Source organism: Temnothorax longispinosus, chromosome 4, assembly GCF_030848805.1.
Source record: "Temnothorax longispinosus isolate EJ_2023e chromosome 4, Tlon_JGU_v1, whole genome shotgun sequence".
Taxonomy (NCBI): Eukaryota; Metazoa; Arthropoda; class Insecta; order Hymenoptera; family Formicidae; genus Temnothorax; species Temnothorax longispinosus.
In genome coordinates, this window is record NC_092361.1 from 2,217,638 (window position 1) to 2,245,034 (window position 27,397).

Here is a 27,397-nt window from a genome sequence, read left to right on the forward strand (position 1 = left end):
TCAGGAAAGAGCGCGATTGGCATAACTTTTACATGAATATCATTAAAACATCGTGATAAATACGAACTATCAAGTAATTGCGTCGCTGTTAGATAAGATGTAAAAAAATTAGAAATCGCCAATCCTTCTTGACAGAATGTATGTCACGTTTGAGATTAGAGATACCATTTTTCATAGCTTGCTTTTTTATTTTTTTTTCTCTTACCTCGTAAGATTATAATTTTCGTGTGATCTTATTTTAATAATAATAATAATAATAATATTTTTATTTTTATAATTTGAACTTTTTTTTTTTAATTGATATACGGCAAACTTGTATCGTTATAACAAAAGACAATGCAGTCACAAAATTTGCTTACGTTGACACAAATCTGCTTTGAACTTTGACCAAGCCTAATGAAAAGTCTTTGTTTTCTATCTTATCAATAGCGGGTATATTCTACGAGAATTGTTGTACCGTACGTCGAAAAATAGTGACAGGGAAGGAGGGGAACTCCGGGCTCGCTCCACGTGCGTCTCGCGATCATCGGGAAACGATGGCGAACCGAGTGCTCGGCAGCGCGACGGTGAACACGCCTAAACAGCTGTACAAATATTTATTGCGCGAATGCGAAAAACTGCCGGAACACACGCAGCAATATTACAAACACTCGGTCAAACAAGTAAGCGCGGAATGATTTTCTGATTACGGTAACCTCTGCTTGACGCCTAATCAAAAACGGATCTGTTAAATATCAATGTCCCTAACTAACGATAAGCTATCATCTATTATAATTTTCACGAGAAAAGTATGCCTCTTGCGACGAATCCTCTATTAATGAAGTAAGCTTTTGTTATTGGAGGCATTGTTTTTTCCCAGAGTTTCAAGCAGCACGCCTCGGAATCCGATGAGGAACGCGTGCAGCAAATAATGGAACAGGCACTGCTAGACGCTAAGTGGGTGATACAAAAGGTACTCCTCTCGCTATCTACCTACATTAAATTTAATATTCGAATTAGCGAAATAACTCGTGTCTTTTTCTTTACATTCGCCAGTACAACCAGCCAGGCAGTACCCCAACGCCCAAATGATAAACACAAGTTGTGATCTACAAGAAGCACACGTGGCAAATTAGTATTACCTAGATAGAAAAAATGAATTTTGAGGAGGTCGTTAGTGAGAGCACTAACAGCAGCAATTCACAGTTTTGGAAAGCCATCGGGATCTGGATGAGAAACCCTCATGTGGTTAACCGTCGAATCCTGGCGTCCCAAGAGCTATTAGCAGTCCAAGTCAACCGCGACGTTCTGGATATTTTCAAACACATTGAGAAGCTGCAGGTGAAACCTGATGATTTTGAGAGCGAATCATCCACGGGAGATGTAAAATATTTATTGGACGTCTTGAGTATCGCGGAATACTGTCAATCGGTTCAATGTACGGATCCGATCGAGGCGGTGGGCGACAAGACGTATCTGCACGTGAGAAAGCTGCTGCCTCGCAACACGCAGGTATTCTCGTCCACGCTGGAATTCGTGTTTGTCGACAAAGGATCGGCGAGCGTTACCAGTCTCCACAAACCGATTGTTCCGGGTAAACAGTCCCTGGGCCCGAATACGGCCTACAGGATACAACATCGCGAGTACGTCTCTACGTGTATAAACGTATGTAAAACGGACGACGATGGTCACGGTAGAAGCTGCGATTGGCTGAAATCCAAGTTCTTTCCACGGCTGTTGAGATGGATGGACAGCGAGAACGACAGCGCCGGTCCGAGGATCAACTCCCTCAGTCTGGTCTCCGTCGAGAAGTACACCTTGCTGTACAATCAACTGAAAGAGAAATACGGCACGGAAATGGTGAGGATATGGCCGGAGAACACGGACCCGGCGAAATTCGTCTACGAGGATGTCGCGATCGCGACTTACCTGTTATTACTCTGGGAGAAGGAGAGGCTGGAGAAGGGGACGCAGGAATTGCAGTCGTTCGTCGATCTCGGCTGCGGAAACGGTCTTCTCGTTTACATCTTGTCCAGCGAAGGTCACAGGGGGACAGGAATCGATCTGCGCAGGAGGAAGATCTGGGATATGTTCCCGGAGAGCACTCGTTTACAAGTGCGTGAAAAAATCGCTACAACTGTTCATCTTGAATGAACTCGGATATTACGTCAGTCCATAATTATCCTGTATTGCTCCTTCATTAATAATTTATTGTAATTTTATGAGTAATCTTTTTACTTCATCTATATTAATCGATAAACACAAAAAATTTATGGATTGACATAACATTTAACGCCAATACTCATTTATCGTGTAAGTATACTTTTGTTTTATTTTAATAATCATATGACATTGTAGGTCGGCACGATCGTTCCATCCTCGGACACGGTCTTCCCCGGCGTGGACTGGATCATAGGTAATCACTCGGACGAGCTCACCCCGTGGATTCCCGTGATTGCCGCGCGTAGCTCCTACGAATGCCGGTTTTTCCTGTTGCCGTGCTGCGCCTACGAATTCGACGGTAGCAAGTATCGGCGGTGCAACGCCGCCGAGAGCCAGTACTCGGAGTACATGTGCTACGTTAGAAGCGTATGCGAGGGTTGCGGCTTTCTCACATCAGTGGACAGGCTGCGAATCCCGTCGACCAAGCGGACTTGTTTCGTCGGATGGAAGAGGACTTGCGCAAAGGAGAATATCGCGGCGCTGGACGCCGATATCCAGAGGATCATAAACGCAAGATCCCGAGTGGATGACGTAAAGACCGAGGCGGAGAACGGCGATCTGTGGTCCGCGAGCTTCAAACCGAGGGACCCGACGGAACGAACGCGAAATTGCACGCAGCTGGACAAAGAGCTGATCCTCGAGATAGTCAACGTGGTCGTGGCGCATCTCCTCCGCGCGGCTCGCCGGATACCGTTGGAACGGAGACCCGGTGAAACGTGGAACGCCGGCGGGCAGATCGGCATTGGCGAAGTGGCGAAGCTGATCGCGCCCGGGATGCTGCAACAGCTGCGAAACGAGTGCGGCGGGCTGCAAACTTTATTGAAGAATCACAGTCACATCTTTTGCGTCGCTCAGGGAAAGGTGCAGTTTAGGATTCCCGGCACCGTTGACAAGAGGAAGAGAAGGAGAAGGAATGCTCGCGAACCTTTGAGGAAGGTGAAACCTTGCTGGTTTTACAAAAACCACCCCGATGGGTGTCCCGCTCTCGAGATCGATTGCGACTTCCAGCACTGAGTTCCCTTTGTTGTTTGTTGTTCTACGTTGCGAAATTTTATATGTACTTATCTAAGTCAAACGTGTACGTAACACGGTGCGTTTTATTTTAAATAAAAGAAGATAAATGTCGGTTGTGTGTCAAACTGCTAAAATAAAAAAAGAAATTCTCTCATGCAACAATTTCACGACATGTGGCTCAGCGATACAAAACATAATAATAGTCGACTAAACGAACGGTATTAAATTATATCTCGAGCATATTGTTACAGCATTAGCGATACGCAAAACACATCACAGCTTTTATCATTATAGTTAACGATTAACGTACGAAATCTCTTTTCCCTTCACATCTGTTCACTATTTGGAAGCGTAGTATTTAATCGTCGATGAACTCATTTGCGGCACATTTGTAATTAGTACGTCGTATTACACACCTACGAGCGATTTGCTCGAATCACAAGATTGATTTTCTCGAAGACACTTGAAACTTTTTAGAAGACGTTTACTTGAGAAAATCTACCACCAGTATGTCGTCCGGGTTTAGTAGCTTGGTATCGCCGCCTTGATTGTCCTGTAGAAGCGCGCCCAACATCTGCTGGCCACTCTTTAGTTTCTTGACGTCGAGCATGACCAGCTGGTGGACGCGTCTCAGATGCGTCTGCAGGTTGCACTTTTGCGTGAATAAATGCTTGCAGTGCGGGCAGGAGTACGGCCGATCATCGGTGTGATGCTTCTGGTGTAGCTGCAACGTAAACTTCTGCGCGAACGACTTGCCGCATTGCTCGCACTTGTACGGCCGTTCCCCCGTGTGAATACGCTTGTGCCGTTCCATCTGATACTGCTTCATGAAAGTTTTGCCACACACGTCGCACTCCTTCCTTGAAGCCTTGACTCCTGCGTCGAAGCCTTCACCGTCGTCGTTGCCATCGTCATCGTTCGATCGCTCGTCCTCACTTCAGATACCCCGGCGCTGGTGTCTCGAGTCTGTATCTGTACGGATACAGGGGGCATACAATTATTCATCTGAGTAACTGTCGCGTTGCTCGTGTCCGCAGTTGTCGTCTCCGTCAACACTTGGTTGGTTATCACCATGTGATCAACGTTACCCAGGTCGCAAGCTTCCTGGAAAGAATCCGGATTGACTAACTCGATCACATTGATTGGCACTCCGGCGCCGGTGGTATCGAAACCGTTTGTCGCCGGCTGCGTCAGCAGGGTGTCGTCCGTTTGAATGGTAACGAGACCGTTCGCCAGCAGGAACTGCAGATTCGCCACCAGCTCGTTGTTCTCGTTCACGGACAGCATAGAATTGTTGTTGAGAATCGTCGCCGTCGTCGCGGTCGAACGCGATTTGATTCGGCAGATGAACTGTAAGTAGTAGCAAGATTCACTATCTGTTACGACGCGGGATAATCCAGATTCTGCGATGACGCGGTCTCGTTGATCATGGCAGGGGTCGTCGTCATTGTCGTCGACGCATTGTCCAGAGAACTATTGTCGACTTTTTCGAGACTGGCCGCCGCTTCTTCCACCGCAGCGATCTTCGAACGCTTCGGCTTGCGCTTCGGCGTGCCGCCCAAAAGGGACATAAATTGCCTCGCGTGTTTCAGCAAGTGTACCTTCTTGTGACCCGAAGTGCGGAATCGTAGATCGCACACGGGACACTGGAATGGTTTCGAACCTAAAAGATTTAAAGCGTGTCGTTATGAATTATCGTTTTTCTTCGAGCACGATTCTCATATTCAACACACATAGCTCTAATTTAAAAGTTATAGATGAACGAGATATTCGAACAGCAAGAATTGATCCTCCTTGTAATTATTTTCGGTAAATTGTGACATATAAAATAATTCATTATTCAAGGAATCACTCTCACCCGTATGCAATCGCATGTGGACCTTCAAACTGCCCTTCGTAGCGAGCATGCTGTTGCAGACGTGGCAGCAGAACGTCTTCTTTCCCGTGTGAACCTTCATATGCGTTTCCAAAGTGCACTTGACTGCGAAGCTCTTGTTGCAGTGATCGCATTTGTACGGTCGTTCGCCCGTATGCGTGCGAATGTGCCTGACGAGATCGCTCGGTTTACCGAAAGTTTTCGGACAGTACTTGCACTTATTAGTGTATTCCCTCGTCTCTTTTTTCTCCGCATTCTCCTGAATGATCAGATGACGTTACAATGATGAGTCACTTTGCCGATGCAAGACTTTGTGCGAACCAGTGCAAATATTGTATGTACTTACATCAACGCGGTCAATGCTTTTTCTCTCGGCGACGGTTTCCATCAAAACCTTCTCGGAAACCGGGTTCGGATCTCGGGTATACAGCGTTGTTATTATCCCCGATAGGCCGGGGTTCGAGGAAGCAAGATCTTTTTCAGAACCGTCCGGTTCCGTGGATGAAACATTCCAAGATTCGGTATGCATTTTATTGTGAAATTTCAATTGCTGTTTGCTGCCCAGTGTCTTCTGGCAGGTCGCGCATCTCCACCGCCTGTGAAAAAGTAAAAAAAAAAAAAAATTATGATTTTTTATTGAGACTGTTTTTGAGACATCTTTCGTTATGTCAATTAAATAATTTACTGCTTCGTGTGCTTCAGCTTCTTCACATGCCTGTTGAGACCGCCATTTGTATAGAATCGTTGGGAACATTCCGAACACTCAAACTCTTTGGCACCGCGATTATGAGTTTTCAGGTGTTCCTGAAATAATTATGTTAATTGCATGATTATTTTATTGCATGACTTAGAAAGTAATTGCAATGTACGAATATCTAGGAAATGTTTCTCGTACCTTCAATCTCTCTGTCGTGAAACCTCGATCGTCGCACATGTGGCACTGCAGCAGAGTGTCACACCCTACCGAGCTGTTCATGTCAGAAGAAACAAGCGTCTCCGACTGTACTGTGCTCTGGAAATTCTTCCTACAAGCAGCGCACGTCTCTTAATTATTTGATAGTAAAACGGTTTTACACCTACGAATAAAAATAACTTACATAAACAAAGAATTTTTTTCATTCTCGCGTGACACAGTACTGCTTTTTTGCATTGTTTTTTCATGTTCACTTGTGCCTTGTATCTCCGATCCATTTGTGGTGTCGGCCTTTGCGATGACTTTCGAGTACTTCGACGGGGACACTTGCGAGAGTCTCACCAATTCCGAACAATTCTCCTTAGGACTTATTACCACCAGATGAGTGTTTCTCGTAATTTGAGAAGCGTCTACATTGCTGTTTGTGGTAACTGGAGCAGCCCGTTGTTCCTCTTGCTGGTTGTTTCCCATGGATCTGGGCAAAATACTGGACATACTCGTGGAGTTGGTCGGATTTAGATCGATGTCCATATCGTTATCCGTCTGGAAAATCGATTATTATCATTTCATGATTATAGAATATTAATATTTTATTGAGATACTTTTGTATCGAGCCTAAGCGTAGGTTCTAAAACCATATCGCTTTTACATAGAAAATGCATTTACCTGCAATTTAATTTGGTTCATATCAAACGATTCGAATTGTGACATGAATATGGTATTGCTCGATGATTCCAGATTCTTGTTTTGCTCATATATAATATTGAGCACCGGTTGTTCTTTGGAATTGTTGAGAGAACTCGTGTTCGCCTCGTCCATCTGCCTTGGTAGATTGTTTGCTCCCAGCCCGAGATTCATGTCGATATTAAACAGTTGCTGATTCAGAGTCTCTTCGATCTCTCGTTTGATTTCCTACAAAATTTTCCGAACGTCTTACTCATCACTTTTTATATTACAACACATTTACAAATCTCTTATGAATATTGGAATTACCGGCGTGAGAGTTTGATCCCCTGAGTAATTAGGTAACGTGATAGTACCGGTTTCATCGGCGTGTAGCGTTTGCGATGTTCCTAAATTAGTTGTGCCGACATATAAATTTTCTGGAATCATATATATAAATAGATTTAATTCTCGTTTATTTCTACATGCTTAATTGATTTTTCTGTAAAATTTTGCATGTAATTTATATCTTTTAGAAAACATACGATTCACTATCAACGACGTTGCGTTGTCCGGGAGTAAAAAGGATTTCTCTTCCTCCGCATTAAGACTTTGGAACTGATCGGAGAAGGCCTGTGTATCTGGCGCCATTTGCGGTTGAAACGACACCTTCATATCTTCGGCGAGAGTGATGCTCCCCGGTAATGCTGAGGTAGCTCCTTTATCCTCGCTCAAAGGCTGCGGCTCCTTCTGATTCTGCGTCTTTTGTTCCTCTAATTGCTGTTCGTGCGTATGAGATTTTAATACTTCTAATACTTTCTACAACATACGTTAAATATACCAACCTGTTGCGCCAGCTCGTGCTTGTGACTTTTTATGTGCTTCCGGCAACTGACGTTCGTCTTAAACGTCTTTTGGCAGTACGGACACATGTACGATCTTTTATTGCTATGCGTGACTAAGTGCCTCTTCATGCTGCCCCGCGTCAAGAATTTCGTGTCGCACATCGAACAACTGTACGGCCTCGCGTCGTCGTGCGTATGCAGGTGAAATTTCAGAACGCTGTTCGACGTAAACCACCTGCAAACCAAGAAACGTAAGCATTCTGATCGATACGCAACGTAAGATATATTAAAAGTTAAATTACGCAAATAGATTAATCGAAAGATTTCTTTTTTTTTGTGTGTGTATATGGTTCTTATACTGAAGAGATTTTTTGATCAATTTGATATTAGACTACAGAAACGTCAGATCGCAAACCTGTCGCACTTGGAGCACTTGTAAGGACGCTCGCCAGTGTGCCTGCGATAATGTTGCTTCAAGTGGCTGACTTTCTTGAACGCTGCGTGACAGACCCAACACTCGTGCGGCCTGGCTACACTGACACCTTCGTACAATTGTTTCTGTTTCGACTGCACCTGCACCACGCTGATTTTATTATCGGCATCGCTGATGACGAGCGGTTCTGGCAGTACCACTTGCGGCACTAGGCTCTCCGCTTCCGGCGATATCTTGGGCTTCTCCCGTGCCTGACACTTCATGTGATTTTTTAGGATGGTGCTCGCGCTAAATGACTTGTCGCATATGTTGCACTTGTGCGGTTTTGTGTGTAATCTGAGATGAGAAAAATGATTTTTATTAATAAACATCTATTAATAAATATCTAGGAAATGTTTCTCGTACCTTCAAACTCTCTGTCGTGAAACCTCGATCGCCGCACATGTGGCACTGCAGCAGAGTGTTACACCCTACCGAGCTGTTCATGCCAGAAGAAACAAGCGTCTCCGACTGTATTGTGCTCTGGAAATTCTTCCTACAAGCAGCGCATGTCTCTTAATTATTTGATAGTAAAACGGTTCGGCCAGGGTTCGAGGAAGTAAGATCTTTCTGAGAACTGTCCGGTTCCGTGGATGAAACATTCCAAGACTCGGGGCCGATATCACAGTCTCCGATTAACGTGATCCTCCGATTAAACTCAACTCTACGTCTCTTCCTAGGGGGACAGTTAAAAAGAGATGCAGAGTGAGTTTAATCGGGGTATCACTTTAATCGGAGACTGTGATATTGGCCCTCGGTATGCATTTTATTGTGAAATTTCAATTGCAGTTTGCTGCCCAGTGTCTTCTGGCAGGTCGTGCATTTCCACCGCCTGTGAAAAAATAAAAAAAATCATGATTTTTTATTGAGACGTGTTTGAGACATTTTTCGTTATGTCTGTACTTTCTTAAATGTTTTAGAAAAACCATCTCTTAAACCCTAAACAACTAAACCCATTATTTACATTACCTTTACCGCGTAACTGACTCGTCAACATAACCTCATCCTACCACGTTCTCTAAACACTTCTATACTACTTTTCTCTACTTGCATCCTACTATCCCTTCATTCTCATCGCATCCCCTACTTACACCCTATCTTTCCATTATCCATACTTGCCACATACTAATCTTTAAACCCAGAAACAAAGCTAAAATCGCACAACGCACTTTCACCGCTACTATTCACACACGCGACGTGGCAACGTAGTATTAGATATTATAGAAAAAATGAATTTTGAGGAGGTCGTTAGTGAGAGCACTAAGCAGCAACTTACAATTTTGGAAAGCCATCGGGATCTGAATGAAAAACCCTCGTGTCGTTAACCGTTGAATCCTGACGTCCCAAGAGCTATTAGCGGTCGAAGTCAACTGCAACGTTCTGGATATTTTCAAACACGTTGAGAAGCTGCAGATCAAACCTGATGATTTTGAGGGCGAATCATCCACGGGAGATGTAAAATATTTATTGGACGTCTTGAGTATCGCGGAATACTGTCAGTCGGCTCAATGTACGGATCCGATCGAGGCGGTGGGCGACAAGACGTATCTGCACGTGAGAAAGCTGCTGCCTCGCAACACGCAGGTATTCTCGTCCACGCTGGAATTCGTGTTTGTCGACAAAGGATCGGCGCAGGCGAGCGTTACCAGTCTCGGCAGTCTCCACAAACCGATTGTCCCGGGTAAACAGTTCTTGGGCCCGAATACGGCCTACAGGATACAACATCGCGAGTACGTCTCTACGTGTATAAACGTATGTAAAACGGACGACGATGGTCGCGGTAGAAGCTGCGATTCTTTCCGCGGCTGTTGAGATGGATGGACAGCGAGAACGACAGCGCGCGCCGGTCCGAGGATCAGCTCCCTCAGTCTCGTCTCCGTCGAGAAGTACACCTTGCTGTACAATCGGCTGAAAGAGAAGTACGGCACGGAAATGGTGAGGATATGGACGGAGAACACGGACCCGGCGAAATTCGTCTACGAGAATGTCGCGATCGCGACTTACTTACCTGTTATTGCTCTGGGAGAAGGAGAGGCTGGAGAAGGGGACGCAGGAATTGCAGTCGTTCGTCGATCTCGGCTGCGGAAACGATCTTCTCGTTTACATTACATCTTGTCCAGCGAAGGTCACAGAGGGACGGGAATCGATCTGCGCAGGAGGAAGATCTGGAATCTGTTCCCGGAGAGCACTCGTTTACAAGTGTGTGAAAAAATTCGCTTCATCTACTTGAATGAACTCGGATATTACGTCAGTCCATAATTACCCTGTATTGCTCCTTCATTAATAAATTTATTGTAATTTTATGAGTAATCTTTTTACTTCATCTATATTAATCGATAAACACAAAAAATTTATGGATTGACATAACATTTAACGCCAATACTCATTTTATCGTGTAAGTATTATACTTTTGTTTTATTTTAATAATCATATGGCATTGTTATAGGTCGGCACGATCGTTCCAGCCTCGGACATGGTCTTCCCCGGTGTGGACTGGATCATAGGGAATCACTCGGACGAGCTCACCCCGTGGATTCCCGTGATTGCCGCGCGTAGCTCCTACGAGTGCCGGTTTTTCCTGTTGCCGTGCTGCGCCTACGAATTCGACGGTAGCAAGTATCGGCGGTGCAACGCCGCCGAGAGCCAGTACTCGGAGTACATGTGCTACGTTAGAAGCGTATGCGAGGGTTGCGACTTTCTCACATCAGTGGACAGGCTGCGAATCCCGTCGACCAAGCAGACTTGTTTCGTACGATGGAAGAGGACTTGCGCAAAGGAGAATATCGCGGCGCTGGACGCCGGTATCCAGAGGATCATAAACGCAAGATCCCGAGTGGATGACGTGAAGATCGAGGCGGAGAACGGCGATCTGTGGTCCGCGAGCTTCAAACCGAGGGACTCGACGGAACGAACGCGGATCCTCGAGATAGTCAACGTGGTCGTGGTGCATCTCCTTCGCGCGGCTCGCCGGATACCGTTGGAACGGAGACCCGGTGAAACGTGGAACGCCGGCGGGCAGATCGGCATCGGCGAGGTGGCGAAGCTGATCGCGCCCGGGATGCTGCAACAGCTGCGAAACGAGTGCGGCGGCTGGAAACTTTATTGAAGAATCACAGTCACATTTTTTGCGTCGCTCAGGGAAAGGTGCAGTTTAGGATTCCCGGTACCGTTGACAAGAGGAAGAGAAGGAGAAGGAATGCTCGCGAAACTTTGAGGAAGGTGAAACCTTGCTGGTTTTACAAAAACCACCCCGATGGGTGTCCCGCTCTCGAGATCGATTGCGACTTCCAGCACTGAGTTCCCTTTGTTGTTTGTTGTTCTACGTTGCGAAGTTTTATATGTAATTATCTAAGTCAAACGTGTATGTAATGGTGCATTTTATTTTAAATAAAAGAAGATAAATGTCGGTTGTTGTGTGACAAACTGCTAAAATAAAAAAAAGAAATTCTTTCAGGCGACAATTTCACGACATGTGGCTCAGCGATACAAAATATAATAGTAGACTAAACGAATGGTATTAAATTACATCTCCAGCATATTGTTACAGCATTAGCGATACGCAAAACACATCACAGCTTTGATCATTATAATTAACATTCGAAATCTCTTTTCTCTTCAGATCTGTTCACTATTTGGAAGCGTAGTATTTAATCGTCTGTGAACTCATTTGTGGCACATTTGTAATTAGTACATTGTATTACACACCTACGAGCAGTTTGCTCGGATCACAAGATTGATTTTCTCGAAGAGACTTCTTGAAACTTTTTAGAAAACGTTTACTTGAGAAAATCTACCACCAGTATGTCGTCCAGGTTTAGTAGCTTGGTATCGCTGCCTTGATTGTCCTGTAGAAGCGCGCCCAACATCTGCTGGCCACTCTTTAGCTTCTTGACGTCGAGCATGACCAGCTGGTGGACGCGTCTCAGATGCGTCTGCAGGTTGCACTTTTGCGTGAATAAATGCTTGCAGTGCGGGCAGGAGTACGGCCGATCACCGGTGTGATGGTTCTGGTGTAGCTGCAACGTAAACTTCTGCGCGAACGACTTGCCGCATTGCTCGCACTTGTACGGCCGTTCCCCCGTGTGAATACGCTTGTGCCGTTCCATTTGATACGGCTTCATGAACGTTTTGCCGCACACGTCGCACTCCTTCCTTGAAGGCTGCGTCGAAGCCTTCACCGTCGTCGTCGCCGTTGCCGGCATCGTCGTTGCCATCGTCATCGTTCGATCGCTCGTCCTCACTTCAGATACCCCAGCGCCGGTGTCTTGAGTCTGCATCTGTACGGATACAGGGGGCATACAATTGTTCATCTGAGTAACTGTCGCGTTGCTCGTGTCCGCAGTTGTCGTCTCCGTCAACACTTGGTTGGTTATCAGCATGTGATCAGCGTTACCCAGGTCGCAAGCTTCCTGGAAAGGATCCGGATTGACTAACTCGATCACATTAGTTGGCACTCCGACGCCGGTGGTATCGGAACCGTTTGTCGCCGGCTGCGTCAGCAGGATGTCGTCCGTTTGAATGGTAACGAGACCGTTCGCCAGCAGGAACTGCAGATTCGCCACCAGCTCGTTGTTCTCGTTCACGGACAGCATAGAATTGTTGTTGAGAATCGTCGCCGTCGTCGCGTCGGCGTGGTCAAACGCAATTTGATTCGGCAGATGAACCGTAGTACCGAGATTCACTGTCTGTTCCAACGCGGGATAATCCAGATTCTGCGATAACGCAGTCTCGTTGATCATGGCAGGGGTCGTCGTCATTGTCGTCGACGCATTGTCCAGAGAACTATTGCAGACTTTTTCGAGGCTGGCCGCCGCTTCTGCCACCGCAGCGATCTTCGAATGCTTCGACTTGCGCTTCGTGCCGCCCATAAGGGACATAAAGTCCCTCGCGTGTTTCCGCATGTGTACCTTCTTGTGTCCCGAAGTGCGGAATCGTAGATCGCACACGGAACATTTGAATGGTTTCGAACCTAGAAGATTTAAAGCGTGTCGTTATGAATTATCGTTTTTCTTCAAGCAAAATTCTCATATTCAGCACACATAGCTCTAATTTAAAAGTTATAGATGAACGAGATATTCAAACAGCAAGAATTAATCCTCCTTGTAATTATTTTCGCTAAATTGTGATATAAAATAACTCATTATTCAAGGAATCACTCTCACCCGTATGCAATCGCATGTGGACCTTCAAACTGCCCTTCGTAGCGAACATGCTGCTACAGACGTGGCAGCAGAACGTCTTCTTTCCCGTGTGAACCTTCATATGCGCATCCAACGTGCACTTGACTGCGAAGCTCTTGTTGCAGTGATCGCACTTGTACGGTCGTTCGCCCGTATGCGTGCGAATGTGCCTGATGAGATCGCTCGGTTTACGGAAAGTTTTCGGACAGTACTTGCACTTATTAATGTATTCCCTCGTCTCTTTTTTCTCCGCATTCTCCTGAATGATCAGATGACGTTACAATGATAAGTCACTTGGCCGATGCAAGACTTTGTGCGAACTAGTGCAAATATTGTATGTACTTACATCAACGCGGTCAATGCTTTTTCTCTCGGCGACTGCGGCCATCAAAACCTTCTCGGAAACCGACGGGTTCGGATCTCGCATATACAGCGTTGTTATTATCCCCGATAGGCCGGGGTTCGAGGAAGTAAGATCTTTCTGAGAACTGTCCGGTTCCGTGGATGAAACATTCCAAGACTCGGTATGCATTTTATTGTGAAATTTCAATTGCTGTTTGCTGCCCAGTGTCTTCTGGCAGGTCGTGCATCTCCACCGCCTGTGAAAAAGCAAAAAAAAAAATTATGATTTTTTATTGAGACGTGTTTGAGACATCTTTCGTTATGTCAATTAAATCATTTACTGCTTTGTGTGCATCTTCATATGCCTGCTGAGACCGCCATTTGTACAGAATCGTTGGGAACATTCCGAACACTCAAACTCTTTGGCACCGCGATGAGTTTTCAGGTGTTCCTGTAATAATTATGTTAATTGCATGATTATTTTATTGCATGACTTAGAAAGTAATTGCAATGTACGAATATCTAGGATATGTTTCTCGTACCTTCAATCTCTCTGTCGTGAAACCTCGATCGCCGCACATGTGGCACTGCAGCAAAGTGTTACACCCCACCGAACTGTCCATGCCAGAAGAAACAAGCGTCTCCGACTGTATTGTGCTCTGGAAATTCTTCCTACAAGCAGCGCATGTCTCTTAATTATTTGATAGTAAAACGGTTTTACACATACAAATTAAAATAACTTACATAAACAAAGAATTTTTTTCATTCTCGCATGACACAGTACTGCTTTTTTGCATTGTTTTTTCATGTTCACTTGTGCCTTGTATCTCCGATCCATTTGTGGTGTCTGCCTTCGCGATGACTTTCGAGTACTTCGATGGGGACACTTGTGAGAGTCTCACCAATTCCGAGCAATTCTCCTTAGGACTTATTACCACCAGATGAGTGTTTCTCGTAATTTGAGAAGCGTCTACATTGCTGTTGGTGGTAACTGGAGCAGCTCGTTGTTCCTCTTTCTGGTTGTTTCCCATGGATCTGGGCAAAATACTGGACATACTCGTGGAATTGGGCGGATTTAGATCGATGTCCATATCGTTATCCGTCTGGAAAATCGATTATTAATATCATTTCATGATTATAAAATGTTAATATTTTATTGAGATACTTTTGTGTCGATACGCATAGGCTCTAAAACCATATCGCTCACAGAAAATGCATTCACCTGCAATGTAATTTGGTTCATATCAAACGAATCGAATTGTGACATGAATATGGTATTGCTCGATGATTCCAGATTCTTGTTTTGCTCATATATAATATTGAGCACCGGTTGTTCTCTGGAATTGTTGAGAGAACTCGTGTTCGCCTCGTCCATCTGCCTTGGTAGATTGTTTGCTCCCAGCCCGAGATTCATGTCGATATTAAACAGTTGCTGATTCAGAGTCTCTTCGATCTCTCGTATGCTTTCCTACAAAATTTTCCAAACGTCTCACTCATCACTCTTTATATTACAACACATTTATAAATCTTTTATGAATATTGGAATTACCGGCGTGAGAGTTTGATCCCCTGAGTAATTAGGTAACGTGATAGTACCGGTTTCATCGGCGTGTAACGTTTGCGACGTTCCTAAATTAGTTGTGTCGACAGATAAATTTTCTGGAATCATATATATAAATAGATTTAATTCTCGTTGATTTCTTCCGGCATGCTTAATTTATTTTTCTGTAAAATTTTGCATGTAATTTATATCTTGTGGAAAACATACGATTCACTATCGACGACGTTGCGTTGTCCGGGAGTAAAAAGGATTTCTCTTTCTCCGCACTGAGACTTTGAAACTGATCGGAGAAAGCCTGTGTAAAATCTGGCGCCATTTGCGGTTGAAACGACACCTCCATATCTTCGGCGAGAGTGATGCTCCCCGGTAATGCTGAGGTAGCTCCTTTATCCTCGCTCAGAGGCTGCGGCTCCTTCTGATTCTGCGTCTTTTGTTCCTCTAATTGCTGTTCATGCGTATGAGATTTTAATAATTCTAATACTTTCTACCTACAACATACGTTAAATATACCAACCCGTTGCGCCAGCTCGTGCTTGTGACTTTTTATGTGCTTCCGGCAATTGACGTTTGTCTTAAACGTCTTTTGGCAGTACGGACACATGTATGGTCTTTTATTGCTATGCGTGACTAAGTGCCTCTTCATGCTGCTCTGCGTCGAGAATTTCGTGTCGCACATCGAACAACTGTACGGCCTCGCGTCGTCGTGCGTATGCAGGTGAGATTTCAGAACGCTGTTCGTTGTAAATCTCCTGCAAACCAAGAAATGTAAGCATTCAGATCGATACGCAATGTAAGATATATTAAAAGTTAAATTATGCAAATAGATTGATCGAAAAATTTCTTTTTTTGTGTGTGTGTATATACACGGTGTGTATATACATATGGTTCTTATACTAAAGAGATTTTTTTATCAATTTGATATTAGACTACAGAAACGTCAGATCTCGAACCTGTCGCACTTGGAGCACTTGTAAGGACGCTCGCCAGTGTGCCTGCGATAATGTTGTTTCAAGTGGCTGACTTTTCTGAACGCTGCGTGACAGACCCAACACTCGTGCGGCCTGGCCACACTGACACTTTCGTACAATTGTTTCTGTTTCGACTGCACCTGCACCACGCTGATTTTATTATCGGCATCGCTGATGACGAGCGGTTCTTGCAGTACCACTTGCGGCACTAGGCTCTCCGCTTCCGGCGATATCTTGGGCTTCTCCCGTGCGTGACTCTTCGTGTGATTTTTTAGGATGATGCTCGCGCTAAATGACTTGTCGCATATGTTGCACTTGTGCGGTTTCGTGTGTAATCTGAGATGAGAAAAATGATTTTTATTAATAAACATTTGGATTGGTCTTGTTATGTCTTGTGCAAAAAAAACCAAGAAAGGGAAAAATAGATGCATATGCAAAATGATAAATTAAATTATATAAGAAACGTTGAAACTTGCCTCGTGTGAGAGGTAAGGCTGCTATGACACGCGAAGGTTTTGTCGCAGGAATCGCAGGCGTATTTCTTCAATCCGGTGTGAGTCCGCTCGTGCGCTATCATTGTCGACTTTAGCGCAAAGGAACGCACGCAATACATACACTGAAAGTTGCGAAATAAGTCAGATGAAACATCGCGATCCGTATTTTCGAATGAAATAAAATTTTAATTACCTTGAAGGGCTTCTCTTGGGTGTGTACGCGCAAGTGACGTATCAAGTCCGACGGTTTTTTGAATTCTTTCGGGCAGAACGAACATGCATACCACCGTACGTTTCCTACGCAGCGCTGTTTTATAGTGAGATACTTCCTGCGAATGTAGATAGTTGCTTATTACACAAATATAAAATTTCATCTATTCCGTCATCATATACAATTTTTTTATTTGCCGATCTACTTTTCATCACGATTTTACGTTCTCCGTAGAGTGAAAATTATTACCTCGAAGTACCATCAGCGGTTCTATCCAACAGCGTGACATACGACGTTGGCGAATCCGTTTTCTTCGGTTCCGCGGTTTCTGCGAGCAAAGGAATTAGGTATTTATATCATTCGAAGTAACAACACTTATAGAAAATTACATTTATAGAATATTTTATATTCATATTCAGATGTTTATCACTTAATGAATGGCGAATAAAACAATTACCTTTCGAAGTGCCTTCGTTTTTGTTCGGCAAGCCGCTGTTTTTCAATGCTTGTTGCAGGATATCATTCTCTTCCGCACTTAGCGTCGCGGTTCTCGTGGAATCTGCGGTATTGTTCACGACGGATTCCAAAGATGCCAATTGCGATATGACGCTGTCGACGGTCGCGCGCATGTCAGCTTCCGACGAGATATTGGAATTAGCCTCCGAGGACTTGGCGACAGATTCCTATAAACAAGCGCAACGTTTATAATCCCAATCATTCTATCATTCTGTGTAATAAAGTATTGCACTTACCTCCAAAGAAACGGAATGCATTCGCTTTATGTGTCCATTTAAACTGCCCAGCTTCTTAAAGATGCAGGAGCAATAGGAACAGGCGTACGTGGGCTCACCTTCTGGCGCATTGTGTACCCTGAGTATATGCGCCTTTAGATTCCCTGGAAAATTAGACAGTAAAACTCGTAGCGATTTAAGATTCGTATAATTTCCAGCACATTACGAACAGATGTTTCCGAACTGATGATACTTATGACCAAAAAAATATTATTTCTGTGAAAAAAAATACAAAAATGCAAAATTTTTTTCTAGAAGACTCTTTCCTTGTGTTTCAGGAAGGATTATTGTGAAGATTAATAACATATTCGCACTTCCTTAGGCTTAACTCATTTTCTCTTCGTTTGTATTATCAGTTCAGAGACATTTGGTATATTAATGTTAATTATGAATTCTCCCAAACCTTTTTGACTAAACTTGGCGTTACAGAGGCTGCAGGCATGCGGCCGAATGCCCGTGTGTTGCCACGTATGGATTTGCAACGAATTCCTTTGCGTGAACTTCTTGTTGCACATGGTACACTGCATAAGAAAAAGTATATATATGAAACTATTGTTCAAGGTATTATCATTAATGGCTGCGTTCTGCCGATACTCCGCTAGCCTAGCAATCGTGAGCAGTCGCTCGTTTCCTCTCCTTTTAATCCATTGGGTCAAAGGAAAGGAAACGAGCGACTGCTCACGATTGCTAGGCTAGCGGAGTATCGGCAGAACGCAGCCATCGAGTCTCTTTCATAAAACGTTTACCTCGAAGGGCTTTTCTCCGGTGTGTACTCTGATATGTCGCATCAGTTGGCTCGGTTTTTGGAAACTCTTCAAGCATATGGTGCATTTGTACATTGTTTTATGTTTCGTTCCCCTCTTAGTTTGCTTTACTATCTTCGTCTGTAGCTGTAGAGAAATAATAAACGCGATAAGACTCCCGGTCACAGACGCGATCTGTTTATTAGAAACGTAAAAGCGCTCCCAAGGAAAAAATAGGATGAAGCGAAGAGAGAAGCTACAGTTTTATGCAAAAGGAAAAAAAAAGGTAAAGAGCCTAACAGAACATTGATAGTGTTATTGATCCACTTATCAAATGTAACAGTAAGTAAATTTGATAAATTACTTAATAAATTCTTCCTATTTACCCTGTAATGCTCGCGAATGTGCATTCGGTAGAGTGCGGGCTGGACGAACTGTTTGTTGCATAATTTGCACTTTCGCACATCCTCGCTCGCCCACTTCTCTCCGTGAAGTTTTAAATGCGCGTCCAATTGAGCCTGTTACAATACACGTAAAAATAATTTAGATGTTAGAAATAATTGTCAATTATTTTATATCATCTATTTCATATAATTCGCGTGCGAAAGCTATTTCATCTATTTAATTCTCCATAAAGTACACATCTCCGAGCATCCTTGCGGCTGTTATGTATAATAATTTTAAGGATTACTGAGATTGATGTACCTTATAATACTGAGCGCTGATACCAAGTGCGAGATGGAACACGCGCGTGCAGATGAAGAGGAGCGCGAAATTCAGGCAGTCTACGGCGAACGACATATCGGAAGACGGCACCGTGGCTCGGATTATGTCGTGTAACATAAAGTAATACGCGCCGGCGGGCAGTGGGTACTTATATGGCAGTGCTTGGAGCAAAAAGTAGGACGAACACAACGCGGTGACCCACCGAATTATCGTGGATACCGATCGGCCGTTTCGAAGAAACGCCTTTTTCGCAGTATCAACGCCGATAAAGAATGAACACAACATTGAACACGAAATTTGACTGTTACTATCGCGTCTTCGATAGTAAATTGAATCGCGCGTATGCCGCGTGTACACAGAATTCCGCTAATGACTCGCGTCGGGCGATAAATCCAGACTCCAAAGTCGCCCGCAGCGACTTTTCATCATCTATAGCGATAAAGACAACCGAAAAGGAAGGAGCGAAGTAAATTGAAAATCAGACTACTCGTCTTGGAGATCAGACTACTCGTCGAGCGATTAACTATACGTGGAGCTTTATTGCATTATATGTCCACATGGTGGTCGCATTTCGCGATGCGGCAGCCGAACGAATGCAAGAACTCGGATCCCACTCTCTCTTTCTTCCTCCCCTCTCTCTCGATACTTTCTTCCGCTACGCTCTTCTTCCTTATCTTCTCTCGGAGAATTTCATATCAGAATATATAATAATTCTCTTTTCGTATCTTGTCTCTCCTTTTTCTCTATCTCTGTATATCTTTCCCGTTTATCTTTCTTCAGCGAATTTCATCTCGCGCTGCATACGTAATATAATTCTCTTTCTTTTCTTCTCGCAGCGTCCAGAGCTGGCAGGGACGGTTTCAAGACGGATCTCGAGGTCGTGGGGATTACCGTGCTCTTTTAATCCCGCGCATCGCCTTCGGTATTGCGTCTGCGAAGGAGGACATTGCACTTTTTCCGGCACGCATACTGTTAGCGGTCCAGCCGCGGCAGTCACCTCCCCTCTCGCCCTTTTGATCTTCCCAAAGACGTCCGATCTTCTTTCGTCTCGTTCTTCTTATTCTCCCTTCCGCCCACGGATCGCACTTCTCTTCTTCTTCCGCTTGATCGACCTCCCGTTTCTTCGTCTTCTTCTCTCTCGCACGTTTCCCTCTTCCGAGTTTCGTCCTCCCGTTCCAGCAGCAGCAGCAGCAGTCTTTTTTCTTTCTTCGCGATGACGAAATTTCGATTCATCAACGACAAGCCCGCCGCTCGCATCTCGGATTCCTCAAATACTGTCGACAAACGCCACTGGCGATCTGCATAAGTAAACTTGAGACGGCATAACTCGTAAGTCTGTTAAAATTTTATGATAGGCGAAAATTTTAAGACTGGCAATATTCCAGATGAGATGACAGAAAAAGAAGTTCTTTCAAGTGATTCTTCCTTTGCGACCCTTACATGAAAAACTGAAGTTTCACAACGAAAGCGTTTCAAAATATATTCTATAAGTCTATAGGGCACTATACGGTTTGCCGTAATAATCATTCACAATCATTAATTGAGAAATAAAAAATCTAATAAAATGTGGGGCAATGCGTGAGATTAAGAATATCTCTTCCGTCCTCGTGAGCCTGGATTTTATCTCATTTGCTGGCAGCGTCCGAAAGAAAAATCTAGATTGGATCGACGGATACATTTCGTTGCAGCGATTCTCTTTACAATGAAGCGCATTGAATCACCAACGCACGGAACATCTAATCACGTCGGACGTAGCGATTCAGGAAACGACCTCCGGCGATACACCGCCCACCCTTGAGGAGAGCGCATCCTCGCTAAACCACTCTCCTATATTTCGCTTCTTGTCATCAAACACTCGTAGATTCGTACAGTCGTGTAAAACAACACTCTATCTGAATGGGAATTAATGTCGAAGAGAACGCAGAGCTTTTTGTAAAAACGCGTTACAGCGTCGGAGGGACTTCACTGGGCCAAAGGACCGAAGAATCAGCTTTGTAGCTTCTTTCCAGCGTCATCTTCCCTCGTCATTCGGAGATGAGGACGATCTGGGCAGCGCGAATCATTGCACAGCGACGGACGGGCAATTGGCGTGTCAAATGTCATGCGGGCGCGGGCGACGCGAATGACTCGAGACTGAAGAAGTAAGAAGAAGAAGAGTTCGACGGCGTGCGTTCTTAAGGGACGGAGTTCCTAAAATACGGTCTCGAGGAAGCGTCATCGGTTTCCCCGTATTAAATCGCTCTCTTTCTCGCCACCGTTCCCCACGCCGTCGTAGATTTCGCCGATCGCCTCCCTCTGGTCTTCATCTTCTTCAACGCGCGTCACGCCGCGGTCGGATTATTATTGCTTCGTGCGTAAACACGAGCGCGAAACGGGCCTTTGCGAAAGATCGCGCTGTCGCTCCGGGCGTTAAGTTTCTTCCGCGAAGAAAACTTGATCTTCCGTATGCCTTCGAGGTATGACACAACGCGGGACGACCGCCGGATCGTTTTTATAATCTCAATTCGATCGCGATGATTAAATATCGCTCGCAGGACGGACGAGCGATCCCGACGGAGAGTCAAGCGATTTTCAGGGTTAATGTTACTAATAATAGCGAGTTATCATCGGAACGGCCGGCTATATATCCTCACTCTTCCCGGTAAAGTTCAACGGTTCGTTTCTTATCAACGGCGGTCGCATTATCGGCGCTTTTATTTCGCCCGACGATCCTTCCTCTCCGCCGTTCACTTCTGCCTCCCTCGCGAACTCGTTTTGTATTCGTTATCCCCTATCGATGCACGTTCACCGTAGATTATCAATCCGAGACGCATCGAGCACCGACTCCACCTAAGCAACAAAAACGCACGTCAATTATTCATGCTCGGAATTTTTCTCCCTTTTTTCTTTAATATATAAATTTCGTTTCACGTGTCGCACGCATCGTGTATTAAAAAGAGACACCATCTGCACGATTTCTATTACGATCTTCGAGGTTTTCGGAGAAAGGCGAGGGACCACCGCGAAGACGTTTCAAGTCCGACGCCAGAAAAAATATACGAATCCGTGGACGAGCGTGTAAAAACTGCCGGAACGACCGTAAGCTGTGTTTTTCAAGAGAAGAAGTTCTTCCCCGTCGATATTTGATAGAAGACAAGATATTACAAAATACAAAATTGAGTGTCCATTGCCAAATGATCTTGCAAAGAAATAGTTCGTTCCGGTCGCGTGTAAATTACTTGCACATTTATTTTTCAAGTCCTTTATCCCTTCGGTGGTAAATTCCAACGTTGCAGAACACCAACGAAATACGTGCAAGTAACTTTCGAATGTATGACCATTGTTTAATCAACGCATCGCGCAACACATTGACTAATTAATCCAATAAGGAGAAGTTAAATAGTTTTGCGGCCACGCCATCTTGCAGATAAATAAACATATAAATTCTCGCGGCGAATCTCAGTGATATGCTCTTGAAGTCTCTTGACTTCAACAAAATCGCACGTTTCGTAAAAGGGATACGCGTTCGGCAACGGGATGACGAAAGCGCGTGCATGTGTACGCTTCGCGAGTACCCGCTGCTCACTGACGAAGCGGCTGTAAATGTCGCTTACGTCGTCGTCGAAATCATATTCGTCGTCATCGTTATCGGTTCTCCTTTCTCCCCGCGAGTTGCTTTGAGATTCATCCGAGAAGTGTCATAGTAAATGAATTATATTAGATCTAGCTTGAAATTCAAATCCGCACTATTTTTATATGAACACAGAGATTGTTTCTCTGTATCTTCGCCTCAATCTTCTTTAATTTTCCTCATTTTTCTAAAAGTAATTATTTTTTATATTTCTTAGCCTTTTTCATCTTCAAATATGTTTCTTCATATTTATAATGATTTTCTTTAAATTTTTGATTAAAATTAAGATGCTTATATCACTTCCTCTCCTTGGTCTTCCTTTACATAAACTAAATTCTCAAACTTACAATCCTATCTTAATACATCCACGATTTTCTCTATTTTCTCATCGATTCTCTCTTCTTGTACCTAAAATGAATATTTGTGTATACTCAAATACTCTGACCGAGACGGATGATACGACGATGCAACGTTTCCTGGAGTCTGTTCCACATTTCGCCCTCACACGCGCGTTCACGCGTGTGCGTGGACGTGCGGCGCGTGTCGGCAGCCAAACGCGAGGGCAATCGGCGAGAGATCTGTGTGAGATCATACGATTCGGTTGCGTAATTCGTGCGCGCCCCATTAATACAGCCGCCGTCGCCGCCCACTTGCCCACGTTTTACGGCCCACGTTGCTATCACGGTCACGCGTGATCGCTGCGACGATCGGCGATGATCCCGATCGATTCCTATTTTCTTAATATTGTCTTCGTAAACTCGGGCACGTGTGGGATCGCAACGTTATATCGAAGATGTCTTCTTCTGACAGAAAACTCACACGTTTCTTCTCGCTGGCCGATCAATTAAAACGCTCGATCGAGGACATCGCGCGTTATCTCGAATGCATGATTCATTAATTCCGTTCCCTGCAAATTATTGCTAATGGTGCTTGTTATACAGATACTGTTATGAATATGTAGCAGAGATGAAGCAGCTAAATACCATTTTGATGCTTGCGAAGTGTGCAAGGCCGATTACAGCTGGTGGCATACTTTGAAGACGCTATGAGATAATGTCCTCTTAATCTTCGAGAGCATTGAAGAGAATTATTAAATCATCTCCTTTATTTCTTTGACTGCAGTCGGTCGCGGGTCGACATACGGCGAGAATCGCGGGTTCCTATTTTCTACGATCGTTTTGATTTTGGCTGGCTGGCGCCGAGCAATAATAAATCGTTATGGGTCACCGAGATCGACCCTTGATTAGACGGAGTAACATCCGTTTTATATCGAGTCGTTATATCAGCAGGACCAAACTTGTTCGTTGTCTAAATCTTATTCGTTGATAATAAATAGTTCTTACCGATCGTTCAAACAACCGACGCTGTGAAACAATGATAAGTACATTTCGAAGAATAGATTCGCGCGTGTTAAATAGGTAATTAGAATTTGTATGTTATCAATTGAGGTTTATGAACGCCAACTCGGGCACGTGGATCAATTGAGGAACGAATGAACGAGCACGAGGCAATGCAGCCAGCACTTTAGACCTTAGCCGCAATAATTATGTATATCGTATTCGCAATGATGAATGTTATCAGTAGGTCGGTCTGCGCGATCAGCAGAAATGCGCTAGCAGGACAGAGCATCGATAAGGTAATCTTAGCGCGATACAGCTCTTATGTATATACAGACCGTTTCAAATCACCAGATTGATATTTCAAGACCCGTCTTTTTTGTGACCATTATCGAAATTGTACACAGAAATATTGAATCTTCGGCTGCTTGGTGATTTTACATGTAGAAATGAATTATGTTTATACGTACAAAGGAATAAAAAGCGAATAATTGCAGACTTACCTTCGTCGAAAAGGCGTCCTCGCACTCCGTGCAAAAGAGATTCTCCTCCTTTTCGTGCAGCAACATGTGAGACTTGAGACTCGCCATTCTCGCATATTTCCTACCGCATTCGGGACATTTTGGGTCGCCGGTATTATGCGTTGCCATATGAAGCGTGAAATTTGTCTGTAACGATACCATTGTGTGAAGTTACTAGACTGAATCCGTTCATTGCATCCAATATCAAGAAGCAACTTTCTCTTGCTACTATTAATCTAATTCTAATAAGAGATTAGCCGGCGATCAAGCAGATTTATTCAACAAAAATCATTTAGATATACGTTTTGTGCAACCCTAAATATGTTTTTATATATTCTCTATCTGATATTATCTTTGCTATACTATATATATTAATTAAAATTAATTAAAATGATAAAATAACGTATATATATATAAGTATAGTGACTTGATAAATATTTTCTTTTTCTAAAGACAGAACATAATCATGAGATTCTTTTAAAGGAACCCTTTGATAGAAAAGAAAAGTACTTACTGGAATATTAAATGATGCTGGACATTTGGGACATCTATGCGGTTTCTCTTCCGCGTGATTTTCCATATGTCTGCGGTACAATGTTTTTTTAGTAAATTCCTGCCTGCATATATCACACTTCAGGGACTGTGCATTCTATGACAAAATATTAATAATATACAATTTTGTGATAAGAATAATTCAGAACTATGGTATAATATAAAATAAAATAATTCCAATATATATCACACGCAAAATATATAAATCTATTTTAAATAACTCAAGACGATAAAAATATCCTCAAGTTATAGATACGTTAATCGATGATATTACATACTTGCGAAGTTACTCCAGTCTTTTTCGGTCTCCCTGGAGATCTCTTGTAGGCGTTCTGTATCATGGATACAGTTGTCGATTCGTTTTTAGCACGATTGTCAACTGTTGATTGCTCTTTGTCTGATAACACATTACTATTATCTCTAACAGGTAACAGAGATTCCGTAACTCCACATTCATTTGTATCCTGTACTTTCAATTGCTCCGTGACTGCAGATGCATCCTCAAAATGTTGCATCAATGGCAGTAGGTTTGTTTGTGGCATCACAGTTCCCGACAGACCATCCACATTCAATTGGAAAACAGACTGAAAGAAGAAAAGCGCGTCGTGTCCAACAAATCTCGATGTTGCTCAACGTTTTCAAGATACTATTAAATCCACATACCGGATGTAAAATAAAACTTCCATCCACAGTCTTTATCAATGCCGGGGACACCATGTTATTTTGTGGCATTAAAGCGATTGGTGCTGCCATGAATTCCAGCGTGCCGTCCTCATGTTCTGGAAAAAAAAAAAATCAAATCTTCAGCGATTTCGCATAAACAAAACATATATGTTTATTAGATAATCTCTCTGTTCACTTGCATGTTTACTTAAATTACAATTTTGATAAGCTTAGTACATTAGTGAACAACGTGAAATTCTAAACATGTAGATTGTAGATAAACTTTTTAATTACTGTGTATAGAAAGCTACAGAATATATGCATTGCAGTTATAGAATTATGTACACAACTTTGAATCTCTTCTAATTATTACGCTTAGATTGTTTTTATGTAATACATCAGTTTTATCCTCTTACCGCCTACTGCCAGCAGCGTATGACCATCGTCCGTAGTGATAAAACCAATCGGCACTGTATCACTGGAATCGGTCAGCTCCATAATCACATTCTGTTCCGTCAACATGCTGGCATACTTTAATGCGACGACAAGTAGCAGTTGTCAGACAAGCAATACGGCTTCTACAAATGCCTTACTCGTATGTAACCTGCTGCAGGCCCAGGTCCGAATGTCCAAGAATAAATCTTTCTGTAACACAACATTAATGGACCAATGATTACAATAATTAGAACTTAACATAACCTAGTAGAGGTCTAAATATTAGTTCTAGACTGCGGTTCCTACTGTCGCATAACTGTGTTATTAATAAATTAATGATTACAACGAAAATTAGATCTCTTAAAGTTAATCTGACGCAAGTTGAAATGTACCACTACAGTTCCAGGCTACAGTTCTTACTGTCGTACAACGTATCATTGACAAATTAATGATTATAACGATAATTAGATCTAAACGTAATGTAACACAGGTTACAGTTCTCACTGTTAACACGCTCAATGCATCATTTAAGTGTGTCAATGCTTATAAAGACAATTAGACCATAATCTCTGTGCAAATCTAACCTATACATCCAGAACGCGCAGTGTTATCGTTTCAACTATGTATGTCATACATACATACCGCGTATCGAGTTAGGATCTAGCGTGTCCCCAGTTCGACGTGACCGAGCTGTCCCGATCTGTTTGTCTCCCGCGGCGGATATTTGACGCCCCGAACTTCTCGTCTGCTCTCTGGCCTCTCTGCTGCTCTCGTCTACCTCACACAAACGCCTCCATATGTTGTTTTCTCGCTGTTCTCTCCTTTCCCCTCTCATTGGCCGCGTTCAGCAGACACAACTGTTGAGTTCGTCTTATCAACACTCTACGTTGATTGGTTGGTTCTAAAAGTAAGAGCCAATCATGTTCGACTGCTACTGAGCGGCTTGGTCTGCTGAACGTGCCCATTCCTCCGCCCACGCGTTTGCTTTAGCGAGGATGCGCGCCGCGCCGTGCCGATGATCACCGGTTCGTCGCATTCACGGCGCGGCGTCCGCTATCCGCTCCCCTTAGTTCCTTTCCCTTAAAATTTCTATAATTCATTATTTCTCAATCTTTATTCCATTTCTTAATCTATAATATCATATAATTTCTTAATCTTTTTTCTATATGTTATATTAAATAATAAAAAATTATAATAATCCGTTCCGCATTGGCAATAAGATATATAGCAGAGGTATAATAATAATTAAGTTAATTGATAATTAAATTAAGTTACTTA

The 27,397-nt window shown here is 43.6% G+C and overlaps 2 protein-coding genes and 1 pseudogene across 2 annotated transcripts; 2 read left to right on the forward strand and 1 right to left on the reverse strand.

The window, feature by feature from the left end:
• The first annotated feature begins 859 nt into the window (after positions 1-859).
• On the forward strand, positions 860-3,327 carry LOC139811108 (probable tRNA (uracil-O(2)-)-methyltransferase). The gene is made up of 3 exons (XM_071775177.1): positions 860-952; positions 1,036-2,094; positions 2,338-3,327. The coding sequence occupies exons 2-3, from the start codon at positions 1,135-1,137 to the stop codon at positions 3,214-3,216; spliced, it is 1,839 nt and encodes a 612-aa protein (XP_071631278.1). The 5' UTR covers positions 860-952; positions 1,036-1,134; the 3' UTR covers positions 3,217-3,327.
• On the reverse strand, positions 3,282-26,920 carry LOC139811452 (uncharacterized). Its single transcript, XM_071775736.1, is given in 43 exon segments — positions 3,282-4,075; positions 4,078-4,608; positions 4,611-4,879; positions 5,075-5,351; positions 5,439-5,688; positions 5,778-5,896; positions 5,988-6,117; positions 6,190-6,548; positions 6,672-6,917; positions 6,999-7,108; positions 7,214-7,448; positions 7,514-7,748; positions 7,929-8,282; positions 8,389-8,481; positions 8,713-8,817; positions 9,699-9,893; positions 9,994-10,064; positions 10,689-11,082; positions 11,766-12,954; positions 13,148-13,424; positions 13,512-13,764; positions 13,849-13,958; positions 14,050-14,179; positions 14,252-14,610; positions 14,730-14,975; positions 15,057-15,166; positions 15,276-15,513; positions 15,583-15,817; positions 16,019-16,372; positions 16,513-16,652; positions 16,724-16,859; positions 16,991-17,069; positions 17,199-17,424; positions 17,494-17,636; positions 17,936-18,053; positions 18,279-18,422; positions 18,662-18,793; positions 24,452-24,616; positions 24,984-25,118; positions 25,300-25,605; positions 25,685-25,800; positions 26,101-26,329; positions 26,762-26,920. Coding segments are annotated over 42 exon segments (9,795 nt in total). The 5' UTR covers positions 26,207-26,329; positions 26,762-26,920; the 3' UTR covers positions 3,282-3,700.
• LOC139811109 (probable tRNA (uracil-O(2)-)-methyltransferase) lies at positions 9,200-11,391 on the forward strand (annotated as a pseudogene).
• Positions 26,921-27,397: the final 477 nt, after the last annotated feature.